The sequence below is a fragment of the Panicum virgatum genome, chromosome 1K, assembly GCF_016808335.1.
Source record: "Panicum virgatum strain AP13 chromosome 1K, P.virgatum_v5, whole genome shotgun sequence".
NCBI lineage: Eukaryota > Viridiplantae > Streptophyta > Magnoliopsida > Poales > Poaceae > Panicum > Panicum virgatum.
In genome coordinates this window covers 54590294-54616745 of record NC_053136.1, presented here as the reverse complement: position 1 = coordinate 54616745, position 26452 = coordinate 54590294, and the positions used below count along the sequence as shown (strand labels likewise).

The 26452-nt window shown below is 49.1% G+C and overlaps 5 protein-coding genes across 6 annotated transcripts; 2 read left to right on the top strand and 3 right to left on the bottom strand.

The window, feature by feature from the left end:
• Positions 1 to 78: 78 nt before the first annotated feature.
• Positions 79 to 3785, bottom strand: LOC120645105 (aspartate aminotransferase, chloroplastic-like). The gene is made up of 11 exons (XM_039921856.1): positions 3511 to 3785; positions 3356 to 3415; positions 2368 to 2562; positions 2255 to 2293; positions 2053 to 2142; positions 1827 to 1935; positions 1594 to 1703; positions 1272 to 1415; positions 1027 to 1193; positions 618 to 882; positions 79 to 514 (listed from the first exon to the last, which is right to left on the bottom strand). The coding sequence occupies exons 1-11, from the start codon at positions 3571 to 3573 to the stop codon at positions 383 to 385; spliced, it is 1374 nt and encodes a 457-aa protein (XP_039777790.1). The 5' UTR covers positions 3574 to 3785; the 3' UTR covers positions 79 to 382.
• Positions 3786 to 4670: 885 nt separating this feature from the next.
• Positions 4671 to 9908, top strand: LOC120645097 (DNA replication licensing factor MCM5-like). Its single transcript, XM_039921847.1, has 19 exons — positions 4671 to 5535; positions 5632 to 5746; positions 5824 to 5967; positions 6051 to 6230; positions 6510 to 6608; positions 6722 to 6849; positions 6940 to 7045; positions 7124 to 7258; positions 7360 to 7437; positions 7643 to 7747; positions 7828 to 7919; positions 8034 to 8166; positions 8286 to 8381; positions 8455 to 8549; positions 8625 to 8715; positions 8860 to 8969; positions 9087 to 9216; positions 9300 to 9401; positions 9488 to 9908. The coding sequence occupies exons 1-19, from the start codon at positions 5369 to 5371 to the stop codon at positions 9569 to 9571; spliced, it is 2190 nt and encodes a 729-aa protein (XP_039777781.1). The 5' UTR covers positions 4671 to 5368; the 3' UTR covers positions 9572 to 9908.
• A 222-nt stretch (positions 9909 to 10130) lies between these two features.
• Positions 10131 to 13198, bottom strand: LOC120645088 (ATPase 8, plasma membrane-type-like). The gene is made up of 2 exons (XM_039921837.1): positions 11058 to 13198; positions 10131 to 11000 (listed from the first exon to the last, which is right to left on the bottom strand). The coding sequence occupies exons 1-2, from the start codon at positions 13077 to 13079 to the stop codon at positions 10365 to 10367; spliced, it is 2658 nt and encodes an 885-aa protein (XP_039777771.1). The 5' UTR covers positions 13080 to 13198; the 3' UTR covers positions 10131 to 10364.
• Positions 13199 to 18266: 5068 nt separating this feature from the next.
• Positions 18267 to 19319, top strand: LOC120658003 (ethylene-responsive transcription factor ERF003-like). Its single transcript, XM_039936204.1, has 2 exons — positions 18267 to 18561; positions 18656 to 19319. Exons 1-2 carry the CDS (start codon positions 18479 to 18481, stop codon positions 19059 to 19061), a joined length of 489 nt encoding a protein of 162 aa, XP_039792138.1. The 5' UTR covers positions 18267 to 18478; the 3' UTR covers positions 19062 to 19319.
• Positions 19320 to 19606: 287 nt separating this feature from the next.
• Positions 19607 to 25557, bottom strand: LOC120645075. 2 transcript variants are annotated; one of them, XR_005664125.1, is made up of 2 exons: positions 25474 to 25557; positions 19607 to 19846 (listed from the first exon to the last, which is right to left on the bottom strand). XR_005664125.1 is itself a non-coding variant. In XM_039921826.1 (2 exons), exons 1-2 carry the CDS (start codon positions 24340 to 24342, stop codon positions 19818 to 19820), a joined length of 654 nt encoding a protein of 217 aa, XP_039777760.1. In that variant the 5' UTR covers positions 24343 to 25551; the 3' UTR covers positions 19607 to 19817. The 2 variants fall into 2 exon arrangements, 1 of the variants encoding a protein (XP_039777760.1); XM_039921826.1 differs by having other exon boundaries at positions 23718 to 25551.
• Between the last annotated feature and the right edge of the window lie 895 nt (positions 25558 to 26452).

Sequence of the window (26452 nt, the reverse complement as noted above, 5' to 3'; positions counted from 1 at the left end):
ATCAAACTCGCCACAAATGACAAACACATCAGCCGTACCATCAAAATTTACCACAAAAAATGCATAAATCGAAGCTCCTAAGGAAAATTCTGGAGCCCGCACCGTCCATTTGGCGGCCATCGAGCAGGCAACATGCAAAACGTGAATGTTCGAGGCGTAATTTACATTGTCAATGCCATTATTCGATTAAGTTTTACGATCCTGTAAATAGCGTGCTACTGTTACATGTAGCCAGGCACTTGAGTTTTGCTGTGATGACAAAAAATTATTAGTACAAATTACACTGGATGTAATACACCTGAAAATTATAGCTGGAAGGACCCAAAAATCCCAGCCAAGCGTCCAAGGTCTCAACCGGAATAGCTTCACCTCAGGCCTCTATCTAGCTGACATTATGGAAAGAATCGATGATGGCGTCAGCAAGATAATCGCACTTAGCCAGGGAAAGTCCAGCTAACGAAATCCGACCATCCTTGGTCATATAAACATGCCATTTATCTGTCATGTTATCACTCTTCAAATAAAAAGAGAAAGAAACCATGAGTGTATGATTTTTATGTTTCAGTAATTAGTGAGCTGAATAGCATGTACATATGCAGAAGTAGAAACGGTGTTACCTGTGCTTTGTTCAATCCAGTGTAAGAGAACATGCCAATCTGCCTCAGAATGAAAGACCAGTCCTTGCCACTCTTGTCCTTTGCAGACAAACTATCATAGAGCTTCTGCCTTACATTCTTGATCCGCCCAGCCATTTGTTCCATCTCCTGCTTCCATTCACCAAACATAGTTGGATCACCAACAATATTGGCAACTATCCTAGCACCATGAATTGGGGGGTTCGAGTACATGGGACGTGCCAGACGTTTCAGCTGGCTCTTTACCCTGCAAGCAAGCAAGCATAGAATGTCAGACAAAAACATCCTTCACAATGTAAGCATAGGAAGATGATTGTTGTAAACTTTGCATATAAAGCAACTATCGCACACATTGGCAGGCAATCATTAAGAAAAAAAATATATATATTACCTATCTGCAACTTCTGGTGCTGAGCAAACAACATTTATTGCCCCAATCCTTTCTGCATATAGACCAAGGTTCTTGCTGTAAGATTGTGCGACAAATACTTCCATGCCACGCTTAACAAAAAGCCTAACTGAAGATGCATCTTCATCAAGGCTTCCACTGGCAAAACCCTAAAAGAAAACGAATCAGTCAGTAGGAGGCAAATTGTGATAAACAATAAACAAAGTACACGAGTAAAAAATACACACCTGATATGCAACATCGAAGAAAGGCATATGCTTTTTCTCTTGAATAGCATCTGCAATTTTCTCCCATTGTTCAGGACTTGGGTCTATTCCAGTTGGGTTGTGAGCGCAACCATGTAGCAGAACAAAAGATCCTTCAGGAGCAGCCTGTTGTGCAAAGAGGAAATGCGTGGATAATGAACAATCGATTGGTTTATAGCAAATTATTCATTTTGAAAACTAAAAAAAATCTTTAGATGTATGCAGCCCTAATTGCTGAAAGCATTACTCCTTAATGTCAGTGGAAATAACAATGCTGAATTTTATTGCAAGGACATCTAAGTACCTCAATGTCAGCTATCATTCCCTCAAAATCTAACCCAACAGTCTTGGGGTCATAGTACCGGTACTCTGACCAAGGTACCCTAGCATCATTGAAGATGTTCTTGTGGTTCCCTGTTAACATGCAGAATGAATGAAATTCAAAGTCAGATTGACAAGACACTACACGAAAAACAACGAAAGTTCAAAACTCATGACTCGTGAGTTGCATGTAAGTCGTGAAGAATAGTTGCATACCCCACGTGGGTGATGATATAAGTACTTTGGCTTCAGGGAAGTATCTTTGTATAAATGCTGCAGCTAGTCGTAGCGATCCAGTGCCTGAGAGAGATTGAAGTGTAGCAACCTACAGAAGAAGAGTATTAAATAAACTAAAGAAGCAAAGGAAACACCTCACTATCAGCAGCCATTACATAAAACCCTAATGGTACAATATCGGCAGCAAGTGCAGCATAGTACATACAAGTCCTTGCTTGATGACAGGGTTGTCAGCTCCAAGCAGTAGCTCTGCAGTTGCTTTGTTAAATGCAGCTAAGCCTTCAATAGGAAGATACTGCACCATAATCCATAAGTTTCCTTCAGTTTCACATACATAAAACAAACACAAACTAAGGAGAAATGAATTCTTATGACCATGCAACTTGAATTACGAACTTCCACCGTACCTCTTTGTTTTCTCCTTTCTCCAACATAAGATTTTCAGCCTACAGCAAGCAAAAGAGAACATGATGACAGGAACATCTATTATTCACAAAATGCTGCTGCTGATTAGGTTCACCTTCTTGACTACATTGAGGACATAGGGTTGCAACTCTTCTGTTCTATAGGCACCAACACCAAGATTGAGCTTCAGGTCGTTTTTATCTGCTTTAAAGGCCTCTGAAACCCCAAGAATTGGGTCTGGAGGAGCCATTGGCACTCCCTCAAAACGAGAAACATCCACTGCAAGGGCCATCATAACATGGCCAAAGTTCTGCATTCAAGAAAAGAACAATCATAACTCAAAGCATAAATCACATCATTGCGCAAAGAGATGTCCAAGCTTCAGACAGGATTGCAGGACCAAACACTAAATAAAGGCGACAAAAATACAAAACATCACCCTCAATGAAAAAGAAAATTCTTGCATAACTAGCTAGCCTGTCAATAGTGATGTGTCTTAGCTTCAGCATAGGAAATTCTAGTGTGTACCAACCAACACAATAATCATTCCTATACAGCACTTGGTGCGTCATTTTGTTTATCATGAAATGAGGTCGTCAGTTCCTTTCAGGAGGACCCTACGATAATTATTTGCTTATGCTGTGAAAGCACTTAAGCTCCAACAGTTGTGTGTTCATAAGTGAACTTATGATATTTTCTGCATGCACAAACACAGTATGGAGCATATCTTTTCTTGCAGAAGTTATTAACGCAAGTAGATCCTCCATTCCAAGTCGACGATCTTATGACATGCTTACAGATCAATGATTAGCAGAACAATTCTGCTGCGTACCCAACATATGAGAAGGCAGATAATGTCCTAGAAACCTACAGTAACTGATAACATAGGAAATTACAGAGACTAGAATTCACAAAAGCTATTATAAGTTGTCCCAATTCATGAACTGCTAATTAAGGAACTGATGACTAACAATTCACAGACCATACACGACGATACCCATGGCCATGGGCATCTCATGCTACAGCACCCAAGCAATTCGACAAATCAACTGCACGATCTAAATAAGCAGTACGAGCAATTAGAAAGGCCAGCAGGCGGTCACCTTCCTCGTGATCCCCACGCGGCAGCCATTTCTCCCCTGACTCTTTCCCCCTCCAAGCACCTGCGCCCATCAATAAGCCACCACAGAAGACATTCAGACCCCGGACCAGTAAACCAGTAAATGGGTAGGGAGTGAGGGTTAGGGGCGGGCCGTGCCTTGGACCGGGCGGCGACGGCGGAGGCCGCCGGCGAGGTGAGGGCGAAGGCGGCGGAGGCCATCTCCGGACGGCGAGGGAGCAGCGGATCGGAGGCGTGGCCTGCTGCTACTACTGTACTGAAGAGGTCGGTGGATGGTGCTCGTCGCTTGCGTTTGTCGGATCACGCGGAGTTGGCGATGGCCTCGGTCTCTCCGTCACTAACTTCGTCACAAACTGGGAGTTGAGACTTGAGCGGGGCGGATTTTGCGTGTTGTTTTTTTTTTTTGCCTTTCCAAATCCTGGAACCAGTGGAGAACCGTGAGAGCCGCTGGTTTTTGACCCTGATAAAACCATTGATCGAGGTTACAGCAGTAAAAATTCCAAAAGGTCGACGCTACGGAGAGGGCAAATGGTAGCAGAACTCCACAAATCATCCTCGAATCCTCGAGTAGTTCAAAACTTGATCCTTGCCTAAGTATGGAGTAGTTCATTTGAGTTGATTTGATTTGAGAGTCTTGTTTACCCCCTTCGTTTTAAATTACAAGTCATTCTATATTTTTGGAAAATCAAATTATTTTTATATTTGATTCAAATTATAGAAAATATTACAAAGATGGAACCAAATACATATGCTGTGAAAGTCTATTTAATAAATAATCTAATAATATACTTATTTGAAATTATAAATGTTAGTACTTTATTGCATAAAATTTGGTCAAATTTGAAGTATTTTGACTCTCCAAAAAATATTAGAATGGTTTACAATTTGGAACGGAGTGAGTAGCTCACTATTCGATTTCCTTTTGCGACTTCATTACATGTATGCTTTTCCAAGCTTTCAGTAAATCTTGGCATATGGCTTCAGTAAAAAAATATATAGATGTGATGGATAAGAAGGTTTCATCGAATTTAATTGCAATTGTTTTTTGACGAGATCTATTATGTATTGTTTTTGTGTTTTTTTACATGAACCAGGTTTAAAATACCAAGTCGTCTAGTGTCGGGAAATGATCCCAGTGTTAAAATGCGCTGATGATATCTCATTTATAAGCAGATCTAGCTAATACAGTATTCCATTCCTTCTGAATTGTAGTCGTTTTGGCAAATTTAGATACTATATAGATTTGGCTATGTACTTAGATAAACACTATGTCTAGATGCATGGTAAAAATTATGTATCTAGGTTTGCTAAAATGATGTACAGTTTTTTTTAGATCAAATGATGTACAATTTGAAACATAGAGTATACACGGTTTACATGCAAACTGGTTGTACTAATTTCAAGGAAAAGGTATAACGAATTTCATTATGGATTATGTGGTCAGGCAACAAGTTCTGCAAGAAACAAGTGGAGAGGTATGTCGTCAAGCAACAAGTTCGGTCACTGTATACCGAACTATCTATAAACATGTCTGTCGAATGCTGGATATATGATTTTTCTTTTGTTTCCGAAAAATATAAAAGAATATAACTGCTGGTAGGGATGTTGTTTTGTTTCCTTTAGATCCTAATAACTCGAATTTAGAAAAAAAAATGGAAAGAAAAATCTTTTGTTGGTTGTTGTTGCTGGGCCAGTTCAGGATTTCACCCAGGCCTGGCAACTACCCGAAACCAGCTCGGCCCATAACAACAGGCCTGATCTGAAGTTTCTCCCTCCGCCGCCGCCAACCCTACCGAACAGGCAACCAGCAAGCCCTCCTCCCGCCAAAACCTCCACCATTTTCCCGCCCAATCCCTCCTCCATTACCCTCTTCCCGCCACCATCCATCCCGTATTCCAGTCCCCTCGCCGTCCTCCCATCCCAGTCCACACTCCACACCCACGCACCCGCATCCCTCTCCCTAACCGCCGCCGCCGTCGCCGTCGCCGTCGCCGCCATGTCGGGTTGGGACGAGGGCGCCGTGTTCTACAGCGACCAGGCGCAATTCCCCCGCGGCGGCCCTGGCGGCGACCCAGCCGCCGACCTCAGCCGCCACTCCGCTCTCCGCAAGTTCAAGGAGTTCCTCCGCGGCTTCACCGGCCCCACCGGCGACTTCCCCTACCGGTACGGCCCTCATCACGCTCTCATATCCTTTCTCTCTCCCCAGATGTGACTCTTCCATGGCGGAACAAAACTGATTCATGTGTTCATCTGGTTCAGTGAGAGCCTAGTACACAACCGCGACCATGTCACCGTCGCCATCGAGGACCTAGATGCCTTCGACGCCGAGCTCTCCGATAGGATCCGCAAGTCGCCCGCTGATTATCTTCCGTTGGTGCGTTGCTTTCTCAGAAATTTCGTTAGTTGCGTGGACCGTGGAGCTGTATATGACTCACATATGGGTCTGTGCAGTTTGAGACGGCTGCAGCCGAGGTTCTCGCAAGCCTCCGTTCGAAGGTCGCCGGCGAGACCGGGGAGATGGAGGAGCCCGTCACCGGAGATGTCCAGATCTTCCTCTCCTCCAAGGAGAAGTGCCTGTCCATGAGATCGATTGGGGTCAGTAGTGGAACAATTCTAAACGTGACGGTGTTGACCGTGTTCCAGAGAATTCATTTCGGTATCGTTGTTTGAAATTTCAGGCAGATTACATGTCGAAGCTGGTTAAGATTGCTGGAATTGCAATTGCTGCATCTAGAGTGAAAGCCAAGGCCACCCATGTAACTCTTCTCTGCAAGAACTGCCGGAGTGTCAGAACAGTATCTTGCAGGCCAGGCCTAGGCGGGGCTATTGTTCCACGATCGTGTGATCATGTTCCTCAGGTATATTCCTCTACGGTCATACTTAAGTATTCTGCGACTTGCCCAGCCATAAGAGATATTCTACTATTCCCTAGACTTGAAATCCAAGCAAGAAGTTCCGGTGCAAAAAACTTTAATAAGATTGTTTTACATCAAGCTATAAATAATATCCACAACCTACTCCAAAACAATCTCACATGCGACAGACAAACCTCTTAACAGACTTGTTCATACTGCATTATTCTATCGTTAATGGTTATTTACTAACAGTTATGTACGTATGTAATTCCTTACCCTTAGCCTGGAGAAGAGCCTTGCCCCCTGGACCCCTGGATTCCTGTCCCAGATAAGAGCAAGTATGTCGATCTCCAGACCCTCAAATTGCAGGAGAATCCTGAGGTTAGTTGTTGTTTTTCCTTCATTGTAGTTTTGAGTCAAAGCAATCTGCTGTTAGCGGTATTTTGGTGGGGTACTGTTGTAAATGTGACTGACAATGACCTCCTTTTTGCTAGGATGTTCCAACTGGTGAGCTTCCTAGAAATATGCTTCTGTCTGTAGATAGGCACCTTGTTCAGACAATTGTTCCAGGGACTAGATTAACTGTTGTTGGCATCTACAGCGTCTACCAAGCATCCGCAAAGTATGACGAATCTGAAGCTTATTTTGCCTGTTTATTGATCTTAACTAGGCCAAATACATGACTATTGATGGTGTTGGATTCATTTTGCAGCCAGAAGTGCGCTGTTGGTGTTAAACAGCCTTACATTAGAGTTGTTGGTTTGGAGCAATCTCGAGACAATAATTCAAATGGACCCTCCAATTTCACTCTTGACGAGGTGATTCCTTTTTCAAGGTTTTTATTAATAAGGGAGTTACATGTACCCATAAGGCTAATTTTTCTTGCTGGCTTGTAGGAAATGGAATTCAAAGAATTTGCACAGAGGCCAGATGCATATGCCAAGCTTTGCTCAATGATTGGCCCTTCAATTTATGGTCATTCTGATGTCAAGAAAGCTATTGCATGCTTGTTATTTGGGGGGTCTAAGAAGGTATATGTTCTTATCAAGTGACTCATTTTCAGAGAAGCAATCCTAATTCCATTTACCAATTGACAGTGTTCTCATGCTATGCTTTAAACTTCTTTCTGCAGAGGCTACCTGATGGTGTACGTTTGAGAGGGGACATTCATGTCTTGCTTCTGGGTGATCCATCCACAGCAAAATCACAGGCAAGTTTTGTTTGATTTTCATAGAATTTACTTTATGGCAAAAATAAAGTGAATAAAACTCACATCTGCGCCTGTGCTTTGGCATCGTGTGAATTGGTAATGTAATTCAGTTTAGTCATTTGACACTAATGCCTATGATTCTTTTTTTACTATTTTAAACCATATGTCCATAATTGAGTGATATTGAATGTCTATTTTTCGACAGTTCCTCAAATTCGTAGAGAAGACAGCTCCCATTGCAGTCTATACGTCCGGAAAAGGTTCCTCTGCTGCTGGTCTCACGGCATCTGTAACGCGGGATAGTAGCTCGGTAGGTTTGGTTCACTCAATCATTTGTTGTTTACCAAAGCTCTGTTTGCAAAGGTTGTAAACATTTCTTTTCCTCTACAGCGCGAGTTTTATTTGGAAGGAGGGGCCATGGTTTTGGCTGATGGTGGAGTTGTTTGTATTGATGAATTTGACAAGATGAGACCTGAAGACAGGTAGTCACCAGTTTAGATGTTCTTGTCGTCTTGTGGAATAAACATAATATTCTCTTCTTTTGGTGTGCTCTCCTGAAATCTTATTAACCTAGTGCTCCTCTTGTGTAATTCTAGAGTTGCAATTCATGAAGCCATGGAGCAACAGACAATATCTATTGCCAAAGCTGGCATTACAACAGTACTCAATTCAAGGACTTCAGTTCTTGCAGCTGCCAATCCAATTGCAGGACGTTATGATGATCTTAAGGTCAATGAACATTTTTTAATTGATTCGCTGAGTATTCATTTTATTAAAAAAAAAGTGTAACTGTTATAGTCATATATATGAGCAATTGATTTGACAACTTTTCTCTTGCTGTTCACCAGACTGCACAAGATAATATTGATCTGCAGACAACCATTCTTTCTAGATTTGATCTAATCTTTATTGTAAAAGATATCAGAATGTATGATCAAGATAAGGTATGAAGCCTTTTTTTTTCTTCAGCTTCTCTATGGTAGTCAAGAGACTAAATGCAACTTAAAAAAATTGCAGCGAATAGCAAGCCACATTATCAAGGTGCATGCCAGTGGTGCTGCTGCTTCATCCAAGAACACAGAAGCAAATGAAGGAGAAAATTGGCTGAAAAGGTGTGGTTCGTCCTGCCTTTCCTGCACTTTACTTTATTTTCTTGGTTTCTTATGCATTATTTTCTTTATATATAGGTACATTGAGTACTGCCGTGCTACTTGCAAACCACGGCTTTCAGAAAAAGCTGCTGAGATGCTGCAAAACAAATATGTTGAGATTAGACAGGTGCACACTGGGCATTTTCACACAATTAACTGGCTTTCGAGGATTCTATTCCTCTCTGTTCCAGATGTCACTCCTGCTACTGATTCAAATCCAAAACTTCCTTGAAATAGCTCTTTATATGTGTTTATCTTATACATTCTGCAGAAAATGAGACAGCAAGCTCACGAGACAGGGAGGGCCGCAGCGATACCCATTACTGTGCGGCAGCTTGAAGCCATCATACGTTTGAGCGAATCTCTTGCAAAGATGAGATTGTAAGTGCTAGTTAATCACATGCTACAATTCAAAGATGTTTGTATATCCATTCTCATGTGCTATGGTATGAGTTCACTTGCTTCATTACCCATGACTGATGCCTGAATGACTCTTAGGACAAGTGTGGCCACACCAGAGCATGTTGAAGAGGCATTCAGACTATTCAATGTTTCCACCGTTGATGCTGCAAGATCTGGAATCAACGAGCATTTGAACTTGTCACCAGAAATTGCAAATGAAATCAAGGTTAATCATTGCAGCCCGAGGTTACAATTCATTTCTTGAACCTATTTAGCATTTTCTGAATGCCTTCCATTTTGTTCTGACAGCAAGCGGAGGCACAAATAAAAAGAAGAATGGGCATTGGAAGCCACATATCTGAGCGACGGCTGATTGATGAGCTAACTAGGATGGGAATGAATGAATCCATTGTAAGTATCTGGTAATATATGCCTGAAATAATCTCCAGGTCATACACACTGGTTTTCTGATAATCTCGTCACCCAATATGTTTCAGATCAGAAGAGCCCTTCTGATCATGCATCAAAGGGATGAAGTAGAGTACAAGAGGGAGCGCCATGTGATCGTCCGAAAGGCTTGATGACGGTGGATGGGTGGAGAATTCACATCCATGACATTGAAGGCGTCCTCTCTACTGCTGTGTGTATACCGTCACTGAAACTGCCTCCCCTTCCTGGGAGGAGGACGAGGCCCACAGGCTCCGCAGAAGGATGGATGAATGAAGTTCTGGCCTGTGAGGAGATGGCAAGATGTGTAGCCGTACCACAATAGTGTGTTGCTGTGATCCTAATTTTCCAGTGTGACTGACAATGTAGGCGCTTAGCTTTGGAGCCAAGGCTCCGAACCTGTACTACTTACCACCGTTCATGGTTGCAAAGTTTGTTTTCTGCATCACAACTCGATCTGTTAAAGAATCAGCCCACGCTGAGTAGTACTGCAAGACAGGATGTGTGCATTCACAGGGGAACAGGTGGTGATGACTGCTACAATACGGGATGAATTCAGGAAGAGTTTACAGGTTACAGGAAATTAAAAACAAGGCCGAACGCTGGTAGAGAAACCTGACTAAACGTAGCACACGCAGCCAGCGTCCGTCCCCATCTCATCTCTTCTCTTCCCAGCGAAAGCACACACACACACACACTCAAAATATATATGTTGTATTTCTATGTGGAAATTAAAGAAACTGAAACCGAGACGCGGATGGAATGAGAAAATGGATTCATTCCCCTGCCCTTTCTCTCTCTCAGCACTCAGCAGTCAGCAGCATTTGTATGCAGGGGGTAGGGTAGGTAATTGATGATGATGATGATGGCAGATTGGCAATGATGTAACCAGGAGGCAGGCAGGCATTGTTGTTACTGAGTAGCATATTACACGGTGTAGCTCTGCTGGATGGTGTCGATGTCGAGCCCCTTGAGCTTGACCACCGACTCGACGTGGCCCTTGAGCGTGTGCAGCTCCCGGAGCCTGGCCACCTCGGCGCGCTTGGCGGCCTGCTCGGCGAGCTCCGAGAGCTCGCGGTAGCCGGTGTTGTCGCCGAAGAGGTCGGAGCCGGTGGTGGCCTGGTTGAGGCCGTGCAGCGTCCGCTGCGCCGTGGCCCACTGCGCCTCGCGCTCGCCCCTGCCGTAGTCGTTGCGGTTGACGAAGGCCGTCTTGTTGTTGATGTTGCTCCAGGCCTTGCCGCTGAGCGCGTAGCGGATGGCGAACTTGAGCACGTCCAGCGGGAAGTAGGTGACGACGCTGAAGGCCCAGATGGCGACGCCCCAGCCCCAGCCGATGCCCTGCATCTTGCAGAACTCCCAGTTGGCGTACACGGCGATGCAGGTCGCCACCAGCTGCGCCGCCAGGAAGGCCACCACCAGCAGCGCGCCGGGGCGCTCCACGAAGGACCAGCTCCGGGACCGGGTCACGAAGATGAGCGCCTGGCTGATGATGCTCACTTGGAGGTACAGAGCCGCCATCAGCTCCTTGTCGTTCTCCTTGATGGACCGAACGCCGAAAGTGCTCTGCAGATTTGTATGTTATTATGCTGCTGCTGCTGCTGTTGTAGAAGAAGAGCGTACCGTGAAGAAGTCGGTGTCGTGCGCCAGGTAGAAGAAGAGCGCCGTGGTGAGCGCCATGTAGGTGCCGAGCACGATGCCGGTGGCGAAGATCTCCTTGAGCTTCCACGAGTCGGGGGTCGGCGACGGCTTGACGCGGTCCTTGGAGATGGTCATGATGGTGCCGTCGTTGAGGATGGCGATGATGAGAACCATGAAGGGCGCGAAGTCGAACTCCCAGACCAGGGCCACCAGCAGGAAGCCCAGCACGATGCGGATGGTGATGGACACCGCGTAGATGGTGTAGTTCTTCATGCGCTGGAAGATGGCGCGGCTCGTCAGCACCGCGCTCACGATCACGCTCAGCCCGGGCTCCGTCAGCACGATGTCCGACGCGCTCCGGGCCGCGTCCGTCGCGTCGTCCACCGCGATGCCGATGTCCGCCTTCTTCAGCGCCGGCGCGTCGTTCACGCCGTCCCCGGTCATGCCGCAGATGTGCTTCCGGTCCTGCAGCCGCTTCACGATCTCGTACTTGTGCTCCGGGAACACCCCCGCGAAGCCGTCCGCCTTCTCGATCAGCTCGTCGATGTTGAGCCCGCCCATCTCGCCGGCCTTGTTGTCGCCGAGCAGGGTGGTCGAGGGGTACATGTTGCTGCCCATGCCCAGCCGCCGCGCCGTCTCCTTGCCGATGGCCAGCTGGTCGCCGGTGATCATCTTCACGTTCACGCCGAGGTGGAGCGCGCGCCGGATGGTCTCCGCGCTGTCGTGCCGCGGCGGGTCGAACAGCGGCAGCAGGCCGATGAACTGCCACGGCTCGCCGGCGCTCTCCTTGCTCTTCTCCGGCACCTGCTGGTACGACACGCCCAGGGAGCGGAGGCCGCGGTCGGCGTAGCTGTCGATGAGGCCGTGGATCCTCTTCTCGGCGTCCTTGCTCATCCGGCACAGCTCGATGATCTGCTCGGGGGCGCCCTTGCTGATCCGGTGCCAGTCGCCGTTGCCGTCGATGTAGGTGATGGCCGTGCGCTTCTCCACGGGGTTGAAGGGGAGGAAGTGGACCTCCTTGATGCCGGCGCGGGCCTCCTTGGGGTCGGCGAGCATGCCGACGATGCAGGTGTCGATGGCGTCCTGGTTCTCGACGCGGGAGGCCCTGGCGGCGTAGAGGAGCACCATGTCCTTGTCGACGCCCTTGCCGCACACCTCGATGAGGGTCTTGTCGACAGTGAGCTTGTTGAGGGTGAGCGTGCCGGTCTTGTCGCTGCACAGCACATCCATGCCGGCCATCTCCTCGATGGCGGTCATGCGCTTGGTGATGGCGCCCTGCTGCGAGAGCCGGTGCGACCCGATGGCCATGGTCACCGACAGCACGGTGGGCATGGCGATGGGGATGCCGCCGATGAGCAGGACGAGGAGGTTGTCGATGCCGTCGCGGTAGGCGCGGTGCTGGATGGGGTACATGACGATGATCTCGATGACCATGCCGACGGCGATGGAGATGATGCAGAAGTTGCCGATGGCCGTGAGCACCTGCTGGAAGTGGCCGACGTTGTTGGTGCTGTCCACCAGGTGCGCCGCCTTGCCGAAGAAGGTGTGCACGCCGGTGGCGATGACGACGGCCTCAATCTCGCCCTGCTTGACGGTGGAGCCGGAGAAGACCCCCTGGCCGGCGTGCTTGTTGACCGGCAGCGACTCGCCGGTGAGCGCGGCCTGGTCGACCTTGAGCGGGTCGCCCTCGAGCAGCCTGGCGTCGGCGGGGATGATGTCCCCGAGCTTGATGCTGATGATGTCGCCGGGCACGAGGATGGCGGCGTCCTCCTCCTTCCACTTGCCGTCCCTGAGGACCTTGGTCTTGGGCGCGAGGCCCGCCATGAGGGCGGCTGCGGCGTTCCCGGCGCTGTTCTCCTCGATGAAGCTGATGGTGGAGTTGATGAAGAGGAGGACGGTGATGCCGACGAAGTCCTGCCAGTCCGGGGGCTTGCCGCCGCCGTTGGCGAGGACGATGGCCATGATGGCGGCGGACTCCATGACCCAGGAGAGCGGGTTCCACATGAAGCCCAGGAACTTGAGCAGCTTGCTCTCCGACTTCTCCTCGAGCTTGTTGGGCCCGAAGATCTTGAGGCGGTTGTCGCCCTCCGCGGTGGAGAGCCCCTGCTTGCTGCATTTCAGGTGCTGGAACACCTCCTGGACGGGGACGGTCTCCTGCATGCCGATACAAGTCGGTGTCCGTGTCAGCAGCCAAAGCATGCAAAAGGAAGGAAACCATGCCAATGCAAAAGCCAAAACAAAAGGAGGCGGCGGCGTACGAGGTCGACGGTCTCGTTGCGGACGTCCTCGAGGGAGATGGACGCCATCTTCTTTATTAGTTAGTTGACGACGGAGGAGGAGGAGCCAGAGCCAGCGGCGCGGGTCTTTTTGATGGTAAGGTAGGGTACGGCGCTGGTGGTGGTGGTGGGCGCGCGCGGACTCGGGAGGCGCGCGCTCGGTCTGGCTGCTCTCCCGGTTGGCCGCTCGCTCACTCGCCCTGAGCCTGCCCTGCCCTTAGGCCTTCATTGGAACGGGACGGAGCCGGGCCCTGCCCTTCGCCTCGCTCCGCGCGCTGCTTGAAGACGAACATGCCCGCGCCCCGCCGGAGCACCTCTTATACCGGGCCGCGCTCCTCGCGGGCGGACGCCATGCGACGCGCCACGCGACGCGACGCCCGCGCCGCGCGCTGCCGAGGCCTGCGGCCGGCCGCTTCCTTGCTCGCCGCTCTCGGTTCACACAGCCTACCCGCCCGCCCGCCTGCCTGCCTGCCTGCCACTCGGCTCGCGTTGCAAAATTAGAAACCTTTGGAATCACTGGGTGACTGCCTGCCACCAGCGTCCATTTGGATGGATCCTTCTCGCTCATCTGCAGCCCGGATGCGATGCGTCCTCCACCTGGCCGCGGCAGTGATCGAGCTCCACCCAGCTGCAAGAGTGGTGGACTCGTTGGGCCGGACCTATCATCCAGCAGTGATGGACTGACTGCGGCAGGCATAGTAATGGGCCTTCTAGACAAAGGCCCATTAGTCTCATTGGTTTCATCAGTACTAGTAATCTAACGAATTAAAATTTTCGGGCTGTAAAGCTTATAACGGGCTGGACTAGATGGACCATGATTTTGGGCTGATGCACTGATTGAAATTGGATCAGAATCTTCATTTTGTTTTTAGGATTTTTTTTTCGTTTTCTTTTGATGGGATCCGAGAGAATTTGACCAAGCGAAATTCTCCGTACCCGAGAGTGAAGATTCCATTCCAATCGATTCATCGATCGAGCCAACCATTTTTCTTTTGTCAATGTGGCAGTTAAATAATAACCGTCATGGTACGAAACAAGCCGTAACCGCAATTCCCGGGCCGTCCAGAACCCTCACCTGAGCCCTACGGCTACGTAAATAAAATCAAGGCGATCACGGCCTAAACAACCAGAACGAAACAGAAACGTCCCTCTCAAGCACAGCTCAATGATCTCCAATCTCCCAAGGAAAACGCGTCTCGGGGGGAGGGGAAGACCGAGGCGATGCATGCATCAGGCAGAATAAAAAACGTTCATCGGGATTAAGCAGTCTAACCTGACCCTGACCTGCAATCATCGTCGGCATCCTACGAACATCGCGATCGTGGTCATGGATCACATCCCATGGGCCATGGCAACATGGGGATTTTTGGACGCTGTCTTTGAGCTCGGCGATCTCCATCCGTTTGGGACTGGAGGGCTATGAGATTGATGAAGACCCCGTTCATGAACCGACCGAGATTTTCTGAATACCGACAGGTCACAGGCGCCCCAGCAGGGCCCAGCACCAGCAGCTTCTTCTGCCGATCGAGCATTACGCGTGTCCGCAAGAGCTCCCAATGATTATTGATACGATTAGCGGGGCAGCAGTGCCTTGCTTGGGATGATCATCGTCTGCATTAGCCCAGATAACGGGTCGCGATCATGGCCACATGGGCGTTTTACATGCTGTCTGCCATGATCCATGATGCCATGGCGCACGCCACTTGCCGTGCTCCGAATTGCACTTCCATCGCCAAACTGTCACCCGGAAAAGATGAGACAAAACGGAGGCGTAGTTATCCTGCAATTCCCCCAAGATTTGCTACGAATCTAGTAGTTCATGATCCACTGGGGGTGCTGCGCAGTCAAATGAAACTCTGGAAGTGACTTCAGCTAGCTCAGTCGTCTAGTTGCCTGAAATACAGCTGGAAAAAAGCACCGCCAAAGAAGAATGCATGGGCAGAATTCTGACTGAGTTTTTCTTTTAAATTAAAGTGCTAGGCTAGGTGCGCGTGCCTGTCAAATTCAAGGAAAGGAACTAATGGCATCCTAAGATCCTGTCCCAATCATTACATGTCATTCAGGTCAAATAAGATCCCACGAAATGCGGATCGCTGGCGAGGTCTGATGACTGATGCGCTTGGCCAATGCAAAACCGATGGCAATCACCCATATGATCAGAATTCAGATCATCATGACTTCTGCAGGCTACAGGTAGCAAGTATCCCTTCTAGACAACGACAGGCGAGCTATATACAAAACTATCTTCAAACCCTCGGTAAGCTGTTTCTCATTGTCATATTTACAATGGCAAGAATTACTGGTAAAGGGGCAAACGTCCATCAGGCAATCAACTCGCCAATATTTTTACTGTCTGAAATGTGTCTGTAACTTAGCTCATGTTTGAGATATTATTGTCCATTACGTTGCTGATCGGATAGGATGGTTGGAACTCGTAGTTGACAGTAACATAACAATGTCAGGGTCAGCACCAATTTGTTTACGCATGTGCTTGGACCATCGTTTCAGTCTTCAGCTTGTGCGTTCAGCCTTCGTTAACAACCGAGCATGGTTTCAGACTTCCAGTGCGATCCAGAGAACTTCAGAACGGTTGAGAAAAACTCTACAGCCAACTGTGCCTGCTCTGATAAAAGGTATGTATCGCCCTGAATTTTCTGAGGAGCCAGCCATCCCATGAATTTGTTGAATTGGGAGGCATACGAGATAAAGTTTTTCGGCTGCGCTCGAGCTCGACGCATGGACCATTCGCAACTGTGACGCCCACAAGAGCAGGATTAAACAACTGCCAGCCCCAGGCCACAGCAGCTGCCTAACAGGGCAATGGTCTGCAAGAACTGACCTGATTTGTCCACATTTACAAGCTACGGAGTTGTATACTACGCAATAGGTTTTAGCGGCAAGTTCCGAAATCCTTTCGTGATGTAGAAATCGTTGGAACCACCTGTAGTTTCAGAATTCATCTTTTTCAAAAAAAAAAAACTAAGTTTCAGAATTCAGTATTCCACAAAGTTGACAGTTGACAGGGCAATCCAAAGAGGGGAAATGAATTCCCATCATTTCTTCATTCTGATTTCTGAATTCTGTCATTCGCAAAACGGATAGAGTAACCACTTACAGGCTTCACAAACCTTGGACTGAAAAAAATTTAAGCTAACTACTGTATTGCCGATAGAAATCGCACAGAATTAACCAATCGCCTGTACCAGTAAACGATCATGATCTGAAGCGCGGCCTGCTGAAGGCTGAAGACGACCAGGTCTCTTTCGCCTCTTGAGAGCGGCAGCAAGGCGTTCAATCCCACGTGGCTGCAGAGACCGTTTGCGCCTGCGCTGCGGATGGCATCTATCCGCTCAGTCGTAGGCTGCGCAGGTAGCTGATGAGCCTACTCTACGGCACAACGCGCGTAGGGTTGCGTGCGCGGGCGAAGGCGATAAGCCGATAAGCGCGCGCGTCGCATGTACAGCCGCACATGCTGCATGCGCTTCTGCTCTTCTTCCCAAGGCCGCCGTTGGAGTTGGCGGCGCCCGGCAGGTAGCTGATCGCTGCCCGGCTTCATCGCCGCCGGCCGGCGAAGCATAAGCGGTGCGTCTGCCGCGCGCGAGCTGATCGATCAGCGGTTTAAGCACACCAATCTGCGAAACGCGCGGTAGCATGCGAGACGTACGGGTCCCATGGTTTGTTGGTTTCCATCTGCTTTTGGGGCGGAACCCATGCATGTTACGGCACTGCCATGTTTTCGGCTGGTAGTTTTGCTTCATTGCAACGAGAACGAACACTGCAGTCTTGACATCAGGCGATGCATGGTCGGTATATAATCTTGGATCGATGCCTCTTCTTGTCAATCAATAGACATTATTATACGGCGGTGACTTACTTTTTTAGTTTCAAAATTTAGGTAATTTGATTTTTTTTGTACCCACGTCTTTGTTTGGATGTGATCAAGTTTACAGAAAATAATCAACATCTAACTTAGAAAAATTTAACTTTGGGGTAAAACCTGCATTTTGAAATAGAGGGAGTATCATATGAGGTATGAAAAAAGTTGGAGCAACGTGGAGGTGCTGTTCCAACTGACGGCAGGGCATCATATCGTCCTCCTGACCTGACCTAAATGGCGGTATGGCCGTCCTAGTCCTATCACAATTCATTTTAGTACACGGGCTATCCGGCCGGAGGGACTGATGTAGGGGGGGCTCACATGTGCTGTGTCTTCTATGCTCAGATAGGGTTGTGCGGTTTCACTCCATGGATAGCTCACCGGATTTGGGTGCATGCACGGTGCATTGGTGCTCGGAGATTCCACCCTACCGGCCGGGGCGGGCGCCTCCCCCCGGCATCTCATGTGTCTGATTGCATCATGTGAGCCTGTGTTGTCGGGCCTGCACCGTTGCTCGTTCCCGGCCGACGGCACGGGAACTGCCACGAGCAATCCCCAGCATGCTCCCTTGTCTCTGAAGCGACGAAAGGTCAGCTAGCTAGCACAACAGTCAACAGGGCCGTGAAAAAAATGAAAAAAAATCCTTGCCGATGATGCCTATCTATCTAACTAGATTCTAGATACCCTTTTTGATGAACAGCCTAGAGACAGCATCTTTTGGATGTGTGATGTGAATGACTGAATCTGAGCATGTTGCCACAGTGCTCCACTCTGCCTAAAAGTTGAGCACAGTTGGGTGATAGTAGCTCGATCAGAACAAACATGACGACGGCGACTAGGATTGGGCAGCCAGAGGAGAGGAGGAAGAAAGAAGAAGAATGCCCACGCAGGAGAAGACCAATCAAACCACACCCAACTCGTCGATGGCACGAGGCTGGGCCCCAGCGACCATAGAGACATTCATGTGGGCCCGCCCGGTAGCCGAGACCCAGAGTAGATTCCCATTTCCACTCTCCTATTTATCGGGCTCCCTTCCATTCCATGTCTCGCGAGTGGCGAATCACTAGCCTGCATCTCCAGCTCTCCACACGCGCGCAGCAGCAGCGCGAAGAGCGACCGATCGTGCCGGAGACGACCACGACCGGAGAGGATCGATCCATCGCCTGGCAGAGTGACAGGGGAGGGGAGCACCTTGCTGCCAGTTGCCGTCGTCGTCGTCGTCGACCACCGCACCGCGGCGGCGTCCAGCAATGGCCCGGCCGCAGCAACGGTTCCGCGGCGTGCGGCAGCGCCACTGGGGCTCCTGGGTCTCCGAGATCCGCCACCCTCTCCTGTGCGGCCCCAGTCGATCGACCTCCATGTCAGCTCTCGTCGCATCGTCGTCCAGTTCCTGATCATGACGCGTTTGGTTTGGATGGGGTTTGCAGGAAGACGCGGATATGGCTGGGCACGTTCGAGACGGCCGACGACGCGGCGCGCGCCTACGACGAGGCGGCGCGGATCATGTGCGGGCCGCGGGCGCGCACCAACTTCGCCGCCGGCGCCGGCGCCGGCGCCGGCGCCGCCGCGCCCGCGTCGTTCCTCTCCGCGGCGCTCGTCGAGAAGCTGCACCGGTTCAACCTGGCGTCCGTGCAGGCCGCGCAGAGGCAGAGGGAGGCGGCTGCCTCCGCCGCCGCGGCCTCGGCCGCAATGCCGGCGGCCGGCTGCGACGCCTGGGCCGCCTGCGAGTCGTCGGCCGCGGAGTGGGGCGGGAGGTTCCTCGAGGAGCAGCACGTGGAGCAGATGATCGAGGAGCTGCTGGACGCCAACTTCTCCATGGAGATATGCTGTTGATTAGTAGTAGCTGGGCTTGTTCGTCCCCTGTCCCTACTCCCTGCCGCTGCTTGCTCTCTGTTCTTGCACCAATGAGCACTGCAGCTGCGCCCTGCTGGGCGTTGCTCTGCATTGTACGAGTTCTCCACTGGTACTGTATATTAGTAGCACCAGTAGCTTTCATTAATGCAAAGTCCCACAGTGAAACTAGCTTACTAATACTCTACGAATTAGAAAATGGTGGGAGGCAGTGAAACAACAACTTTTGTTCCTTCTTCACCGGACGGACCCGCCTTCTTCGAGACTTGGACCACCGTAGCTAAAGAGCTGGTATGCATGCGACATGTCATCAGGCTAACATACGTTTTCGAGTCCAGACGTCGTCACCCAATGATTTACACATATGTATTCGTAACCAAAAAGAAAATGCACGATCACTGTGAAGTGGGATTGGAGTTTGTTTTGCTCGCTAAACCACCACTGCTCGTTGGTGTCACCACTCACCTCAAATAAACTACTGGACTGCACCCCATACCCATATGATTCTTTTCACCTTTTCATTTTTTTTTGAAAGGAGATTACTCTGCTTTTCTTGAAAGTGAATATAGGTTCAGTACAGAACATGGGGGATACCCATTACTAGAGAAAACTACTAGAGACAGCAAACAAAGAAACGACACTTAAAACTCCACAATATCTGAGACCTCTACATTATTTGGCACAAAGTTATGTAGCCAGAACTTCAGCTTCTCCCCCAGGCTCGCGATCGCCACCTGATCAGCTCCTCCCAGCAACGGCCGCCATTTCTACATGAAGGCAAAACCAGAGTGGATCACCTCCAAAGGGTTACCAGGAAAGCACCGCTCAATCACCATGTTGTTCCTAGATCGCCATATGGCCCAAGCGAATCCAGCAAAGATAAACATTGTCAGATGATTAGTTAATCTGGGGCCACCAGCGACACTAACGCCCATTAGGTCGCTGAGGTCAGTAGGACATCTTGCCCAGCCAAAGGCGTCCCTGAGGCAGCACCATGCAAACCTCGAAATCGAACATCCAAAGAAAACATGGTTATTAGTCTCTACCTTGCCGCACAGGCAACAATAGACGCTCCCTTTCCAGCCTCTCCTCTTAAGCGAGGTAGCAACCTGCAGCTTAGCCTTTAGTTGCCACAGGAAGATTTTGATCTTTAGTGGTAGCTTAGCCTTCCAAACATTCTCAGCCTCAGGGATGGACACACCCCGGTTTGTTACGAACCTGTATAGAGATTTGGTGGTGAAGGATTTTGAACTGTCCAACGCCCAGTAGACCTCATCCCTAGAGTTTTGATCCAGGGCCACGTTCTCCAAGCTGGTCATCAGCTCACCCCAGCTTTCGTGCTCCCTTTGAGATAAACTTCGCCTAAAATTTACACACCATCCATCCTCATCCAAGCAGTCCGCAACTAGTATTGTAGGATCATCACAGATTCTAAACAAATCGGGAAATTGAGTCTTTAGTGGAGCTTGTCCCAGCCAAGTGTCCCCCCCAGAAAGAGGTGAGCGACCCATCGCACACCTTGTGTATGGCTCCCCATTTAAAGAGATGCTTGACTTTGTGTAGCCCTTGCCAAAACTGCGAGGTGCCTTTGCATCTGGAGTTGAAGTTTCCATGAAACATGTATCTCGCTTCCAGAAGCTTGTACCAGGTCTCGTTGCCCCCCTTGGCAATCCTCCATATCCATTTCACCAGTAGGCACTCATTCATTATCTTTGTATTGATAATGCCAAGACCGCCTTGGTCTATTGGCCTGCTAAGGGTGTCCCATTTAGCCATGTGATATTTGAATTTTTCCTTCGCTCCTTGCCAGAAGAATCTGCCTCTCACCGAGTCCATCCCACTATGAGAGCTTTTCGGGAGGAGGTAGAAACCCATAGTGTAAATAGGAAGGCTGGACAGGCAAGCATTAGTTAGGATTAACTTCCCTCCAGAAGAGAGATGTTTCCCTTTCCATGTGTGCCTTCTACTCATTTTCTCTTTCAAGCCAACGAAAGCCAAACATCCCAATTTATTTTCTGAGATGGGGATACCTAGATATTTCATCGGCCAGCTCCCCAATTTACAATTTAACATGTTGGCCATACGTTCTTTCTCGGGCTGGTCTGCTCCAAATACATAAACCTCGCTCTTATGGAAATTGGTTTTCAGTCCAGAGAGCCATTCAAAGCAGTAGAGGATAAGTTTGAGATTTATGATGGACTGATCCGAGCCATCAATCATGATAACAGTGTCATCCGCATATTGGATATGCGAAATCCCCCCAGGGATTAAGTACAGGACCACACCCACCAATCTCTGCTTCTGCACAGCCTTGTCCAGTAAAGCACTAAGAGCATCCGCCACTAGATTGAAGTGGGAGATAGCGGATCTCCTTGTCGTAGTCCTTGGTAGGTCCTAAAGTATTGACCACGATGACCATTTACATTCACACATACTCTCCCTCCGTGCACTGTTTGCATGATCCAGCCAATCCACGTGGTAGGTAGTCCTTTGCCAATCATTACTTCTTCCAAGAAATTCCACCTAACTTTGTCATATGCCTTCTCAAAATCGATTTTCATTATTAACCCTTTCTTCTTAGAAGTCTTCAACTCATGAATAACCTCGTGGAGGATAACCACTCCCTCCAGGATGTTCCTGCCTTTCATGAAGCTGGTCTGATTACCCCCAATCACCTCCTTGGCAATGGGAATGAATCTATTATTCAGAGTTTTGGTGAATACCTTAAAGTCTGCATTCAGAAGGCAAATAGGGCGATACTGCTTGATATTGTTTGCCTCTTTTACTTTTGGCACCGGGGTGATTACACCATAGTTAAGCCTCTTAATATCCAAAGCCCCCTTGTGGAAATCATCAAACATGGCCAAGAGATCACCCTATCACTGGCCAAAAAGTTTTGAAGAACTGGACCCCGAAGCCATTGGGCCCAGGCGCAGAATTACTTTTCATCTCATCAACGACCCGCTTCACCTCCAGTTCTGTGAAGGGCTCAATCAGACTATCGAGCATGCTCGCAGAAAGGTTTTGCCTGCCCTGCCAGAAGGAGTCGGCCAGTCTCAAGTTGCGTTCTGGTTTGGGGCCAAAGAGGAGCCAAAGAGGACTTTATAAAAATTAGTAACGTGTGTCATGATGTCCTCCTGGTTCCGCACCTCACCAAAGTTAGTGTCCAAGGAGACGATGGTGTTCCTACGACGTCTCCCATTGGCTTGTTGGTGGAAAAACTGAGTGTTGGCATCCCCTTCCAAAACCCAGAGATCACTTCCCCGTTGTTGCCAATAAATGGCTTCCATTTGATAAATATTCTCTAGTGCATTTTCAATTTCATATCTTGTTTTCCATTCATTTGCAAGTTGCTCCCTGGAATCAGACAACCTATCAATGTCTTCTAGCTGCCGGAGTAGACATCTCCTATCTCTTTTTTTCTCACCAATCTGCTGGAGATTCCATCCTTTGAGGTGCTGCCTCATATAACCCAGGCTCCCTTGCCAGCAGGTAACAGAGTAGCAGCCTTCAGGTCTCCTCAATTGGCTTCATCCCCATTTTTCAGCCACCATGGTCTGAAAGTCAGGGTTAAGAAGCCATTGCTTCTCAAAAAAAATATTTTGGCCTGGGTGAGCCATTCTCACTAGAGTCAAGGATGATGGGGGAGTGATCAGATCCCACCCTAGTCAGTCCCCAAGCAAGACAGAGGGGAAACCTGTCTTCCCAATCACTGGTCGTCAGGAATCTGTCCAATTTCACAAGTACTGGAGCAGGTTGCTTATTGGTCCAAGTATACTTGGAACCCACTGTGGAAACTTCCCGCAGTATGTGTTTTCCTATGAAGTCATTAAACTGAGCAGCCAGCATGTGGTTGTAGTGGTCAGAGTTTTTCTCACTCTCTTTTCTAATGAGGTTAAAATCCCCTCCTAGAATAATAGGCAAATACCTCTGGTTGCAGATCTCATCAAGTTCAGTGAGGAAGAGGCCAGAAAGGTCATGGTGAGCAGGTCCATACACCGCCACCACGCTCCATCTAAAATTAGTGAGCCTGCTCCTCAAGTCATCTGAATGCTAAACTCTCTAATACAATGTGCTTCAACTTCCAAAGAGTCCGTTTTAGCTCCTAGAATAATGCCACCCGAGTGTCCTCTTGCAGGCAGCCACACCCAGGTGAACTGCAGCCCACCAGCTAAATCCTGCAGGTCATGGTCAGAAAAGTCCCCCTTGACTGTTTCCTGCATACCTACCACCCCAATCTTTTCCTGAAAAATATGTTCTCGAACATGTCTTCTTCTAGCAGGTTTCCCCAACCCCCTAACATTCCACATCATGATTCTCATGGGTTATAAAGAGCATTGTTAGCCCCATTAGTTGGGCCACTAGCCATACTAGTATAAGAACGAGAGGAGTTATCAAAGACTGACAAATCTAAATCCTGAATATCCCCCTCCCCTTGAGGGGCATTTTTCGCATTAATCCTATCATGATATGCCTTATAGTTGGCTTTAGCTAAATCAGCTCTCACATTTTCCTCAGCTTTGAAGATACTGATTTGATCATCTAAAGCATCCCCAACAATATCGAGGTCCCCCATGACCTCTTTAAAATAAGAATTAGGAGCAGAATTTAGGATATTAAAGTTTGAATCATGCACACCTTGCATTGTTTCATTTCTCTTCTGAGCTCTGGCAATGGCTTTAGCTGCAATGGGCACCCCATCCCTAGGCACCCTTGCACTAGTTCTGGTGGCAACAGCAGGAAATCTCTTCTTAATTTGTCTCCCAGATTTTTTCTTCCTCTTCTGAATCTCCCATTCTTGAGAGTCTTCCTCATCAGTCGGCTCCTCTAGTTGGGTAGAGAAATCCATGATGTCTTCTTCTTGTGTCAGGATTGGATCTTGTGAAGCATCATTGATATCCAGAGAAGGCCACTTTGCAGCATCCATAAAGTACACCCCTTCTTGGTTATGAACTAGTACTTTTCCAGTGGGAACCGCAATTGACTCCGGCTGTCCAGGAGAGGCAACACCAGACGCCTGACTATCTTGATCAGCCTGAATGTCTTGAGCCCCCTGCACCCCTATAGAACTATGTGATTTATTGGTTGAATCAAGGAGGATTGCAGCCCCAGAGCACATGTCAACCTTGGAAACTTCCTCACTGCCTTGCTGCAACTGACCATCTAAATTGACCACACCGATATCAGGATGATAAGCAGCTAAAGGGACAACATCCTTGGGCAGAGTCTCTTCAGGTGAACCATCTATTATCAGGTCCTCCATACTGTCCTCTTGAGATTCTCCCTGACTAGCCTCAAGTTTTTTCTCATCAGGTCCCTCTTCCAGCTGTATCCATGCTTGTTCTGATCACCTGGAGGATCATCTCCTTTACCTTGCACTCTCCCAGAGGTACTTTCTGATATAAACTTGATCCCATAACCAACTCCATTAAAAAATATTTCAATAATGCTTCTGATCTTGGAAGGATCTCTGCAATTAATCCTAACCCTCACAGGTTCGTCTCTTAGTAAGCTGAATGCATCAACCTTGATGGGCTCAACCACTAAGGATGTGATTTCCCTGATGATATCTTCTTCTCTAGCAAAGCTTGGTACTCCATGTACCTTAATCCAAGCAGATTGTAACACAGCAGAAGCAGCCGGGTCCACCTTGGATTTGGTAATCATGAATGGGAAGCACAATTTCTGAAAGTTTGGAGAAGGTATCTAGAGCCTTTTGACCAGGGAAGGCAACTCTGTACTCACTTGAAGTGAATTTTCTAACCTGGAAATCCCACTTCTTGTGACATCCCAGCCTTGTTAAGTGGGCAAGTGGGCCAAGGCGAATAGTGTTGGGACGCGGTACTGTAGCACGTCGGTTACTGTAGCTACGCGGAACACTGTTCACCCGAGGGTTAGTCCCATATCAGTTACCGATAATGAGGCAGACCAGCTTAAATAGTTGGCCCTGGGAAGGCTAGTAACTCCGGGTTAACCCTTTTTGCGCGAAGCGAGGACGAAAGCGCAAGATAGTTATTTAGCAGGTGTGGTTTACTCAACATGTAGAATAGATCTTAACTGTTTTCCCGGGCCGGGTCGTTACACTTCTCATTGACCAAGTTCATTAGTTCCTCAGCCACTCTCTCCTCCGAAGCTTCTCCTGCCAAAACTGTAACTAGACCGCTGAAATTTCTAGATTTCTCCTTGTCTGGAATTTCAATAGAGTAGAATCCTTGATTGGGAACCGCAAAACCATACATCTTCAACTTCGTGCTAGTAAAACTGCTACACTCCACAGCCATGTGCCCAGGTAACTTGCATTTGTAGCAGATCGGGTCATTGGTGCAATCAAGCTGATGATGGCCAACCTCCGTACACCGAAAGCACTTGAGCGTTTTAGCGGTTTTGGTAGTACCTGATGCCGGCTGCTGCCTGACAATCTCCTTGCCTGGCTCACGCACTTTGGGATCAGTATCAACACGAGCTCTTCCATCTTCACCATCAGGTCATCTTCATCCATCCAGTTCTCAGGCTCCGCTCTCCTCTTCACTTGGCGATGCGGCGGCCCCTGCCCCCTCCAAGCCATGTCCGCCCCCCGCACAACCTGCGCAAAGGATTGGAGCAGCAGCGACGGTGGACCAATCCGGCGAACCCTTCTCGCTCTCCCCACGAACCGCTTAATCTCACTGGGGCGGGCCGGGAAACCAGACCCCTGCAACGCACTTTCCTTCGAGATCCACATCCAGGAAGACGCCGCAGCCGGCCTGTAGGAGTGAGCGTGTATCGCAGTGTGGGACGGCCCAACAGGGTCGTCCCCTTCCTCGCACCCCGCGGGCCGGCTCGAATCGGAATCACCGCTCTGATCCCGCCATGGAATCGTGGCTTCATCCCCCCACCCTTGAGGGGGATTCTGGCCAAAGCCTTCTCTAGATCAACAGCCGCGTCCTCCAAAAGCTTGAGATCAACCTCCAAATGATCCCCGAAGAGGTGCTGCTTGATTTCGAAGGCCAGCAACTCGCGTGCCTTTCGACGATCCCATCCTGACATTGGGGGCTCCGACCTCGAAACCACCCTCTGCGCAGGCTGCGGCCCGGGTCCCCGCGAGAGGGGAGGGAACTCCTCCGGGGACCAACATCTCTCATGGTTGCCCGCGCTGCCCTCCTATCGCACGCGTTCGCCGGCGATCCCACCGGAGGGCCCCCCTCGCGGCAGCGGCGCTGGACGCGAAGACGCCTCTGCCCTCGAGCCGCTCATTTTCCGTCCCCCTCGTCTACTCCCAATCGCGTGAAGGTTAAGCTTCTTTTTTTCACCTTTTCATGAAAGCAAATACCCAAAGGGCAGGCAGAATGGAGGGCATTGGCTACACCTACACGAGATCCATTCCATAGAGGCAT

What these genes read in the sequence shown, in the direction of transcription:
- LOC120658003 (XM_039936204.1), top strand. Translation starts at nt 18,479, where the DNA reads ATGGCCCGGCCGCAGCAACGGTTCCGCGGCGTGCGGCAGCGCCACTGG. An exon ending in GAGATCCGCCACCCTCTCCT is followed by an intron (nt 18,562 to 18,655) that starts GTGCGGCCCCAG and finishes TGGGGTTTGCAG; the next exon opens with GAAGACGCGGATATGGCTGG.
- LOC120645097 (XM_039921847.1), top strand. Translation starts at nt 5,369, where the DNA reads ATGTCGGGTTGGGACGAGGGCGCCGTGTTCTACAGCGACCAGGCGCAA. An exon ending in CCGCTGATTATCTTCCGTTG is followed by an intron (nt 5,747 to 5,823) that starts GTGCGTTGCTTT and finishes GGGTCTGTGCAG; the next exon opens with TTTGAGACGGCTGCAGCCGA. An exon ending in CCAATTTCACTCTTGACGAG is followed by an intron (nt 7,046 to 7,123) that starts GTGATTCCTTTT and finishes GCTGGCTTGTAG; the next exon opens with GAAATGGAATTCAAAGAATT.
- LOC120645105 (XM_039921856.1), bottom strand. Translation starts at nt 3,573, where the DNA reads ATGGCCTCCGCCGCCTTCGCCCTCACCTCGCCGGCGGCCTCCGCCGTC. An exon ending in CTGTCATCAAGCAAGGACTT is followed by an intron (nt 1,936 to 2,052) that starts GTATGTACTATG and finishes CTTCTTCTGTAG; the next exon opens with GTTGCTACACTTCAATCTCT. An exon ending in GAATGATAGCTGACATTGAG is followed by an intron (nt 1,416 to 1,593) that starts GTACTTAGATGT and finishes TTTGCACAACAG; the next exon opens with GCTGCTCCTGAAGGATCTTT.
- LOC120645075 (XM_039921826.1), bottom strand. Translation starts at nt 24,342, where the DNA reads ATGGAGGACCTGATAATAGATGGTTCACCTGAAGAGACTCTGCCCAAG. An exon ending in GAGAAATGAAACAATGCAAG is followed by an intron (nt 19,847 to 23,717) that starts GTGTGCATGATT and finishes GCCTTCATGTAG; the next exon opens with AAATGGCGGCCGTTGCTGGG.
- LOC120645088 (XM_039921837.1), bottom strand. Translation starts at nt 13,079, where the DNA reads ATGTGGAACCCGCTCTCCTGGGTCATGGAGTCCGCCGCCATCATGGCC. An exon ending in ACGACACCGACTTCTTCACG is followed by an intron (nt 11,001 to 11,057) that starts GTACGCTCTTCT and finishes ACAAATCTGCAG; the next exon opens with AGCACTTTCGGCGTTCGGTC.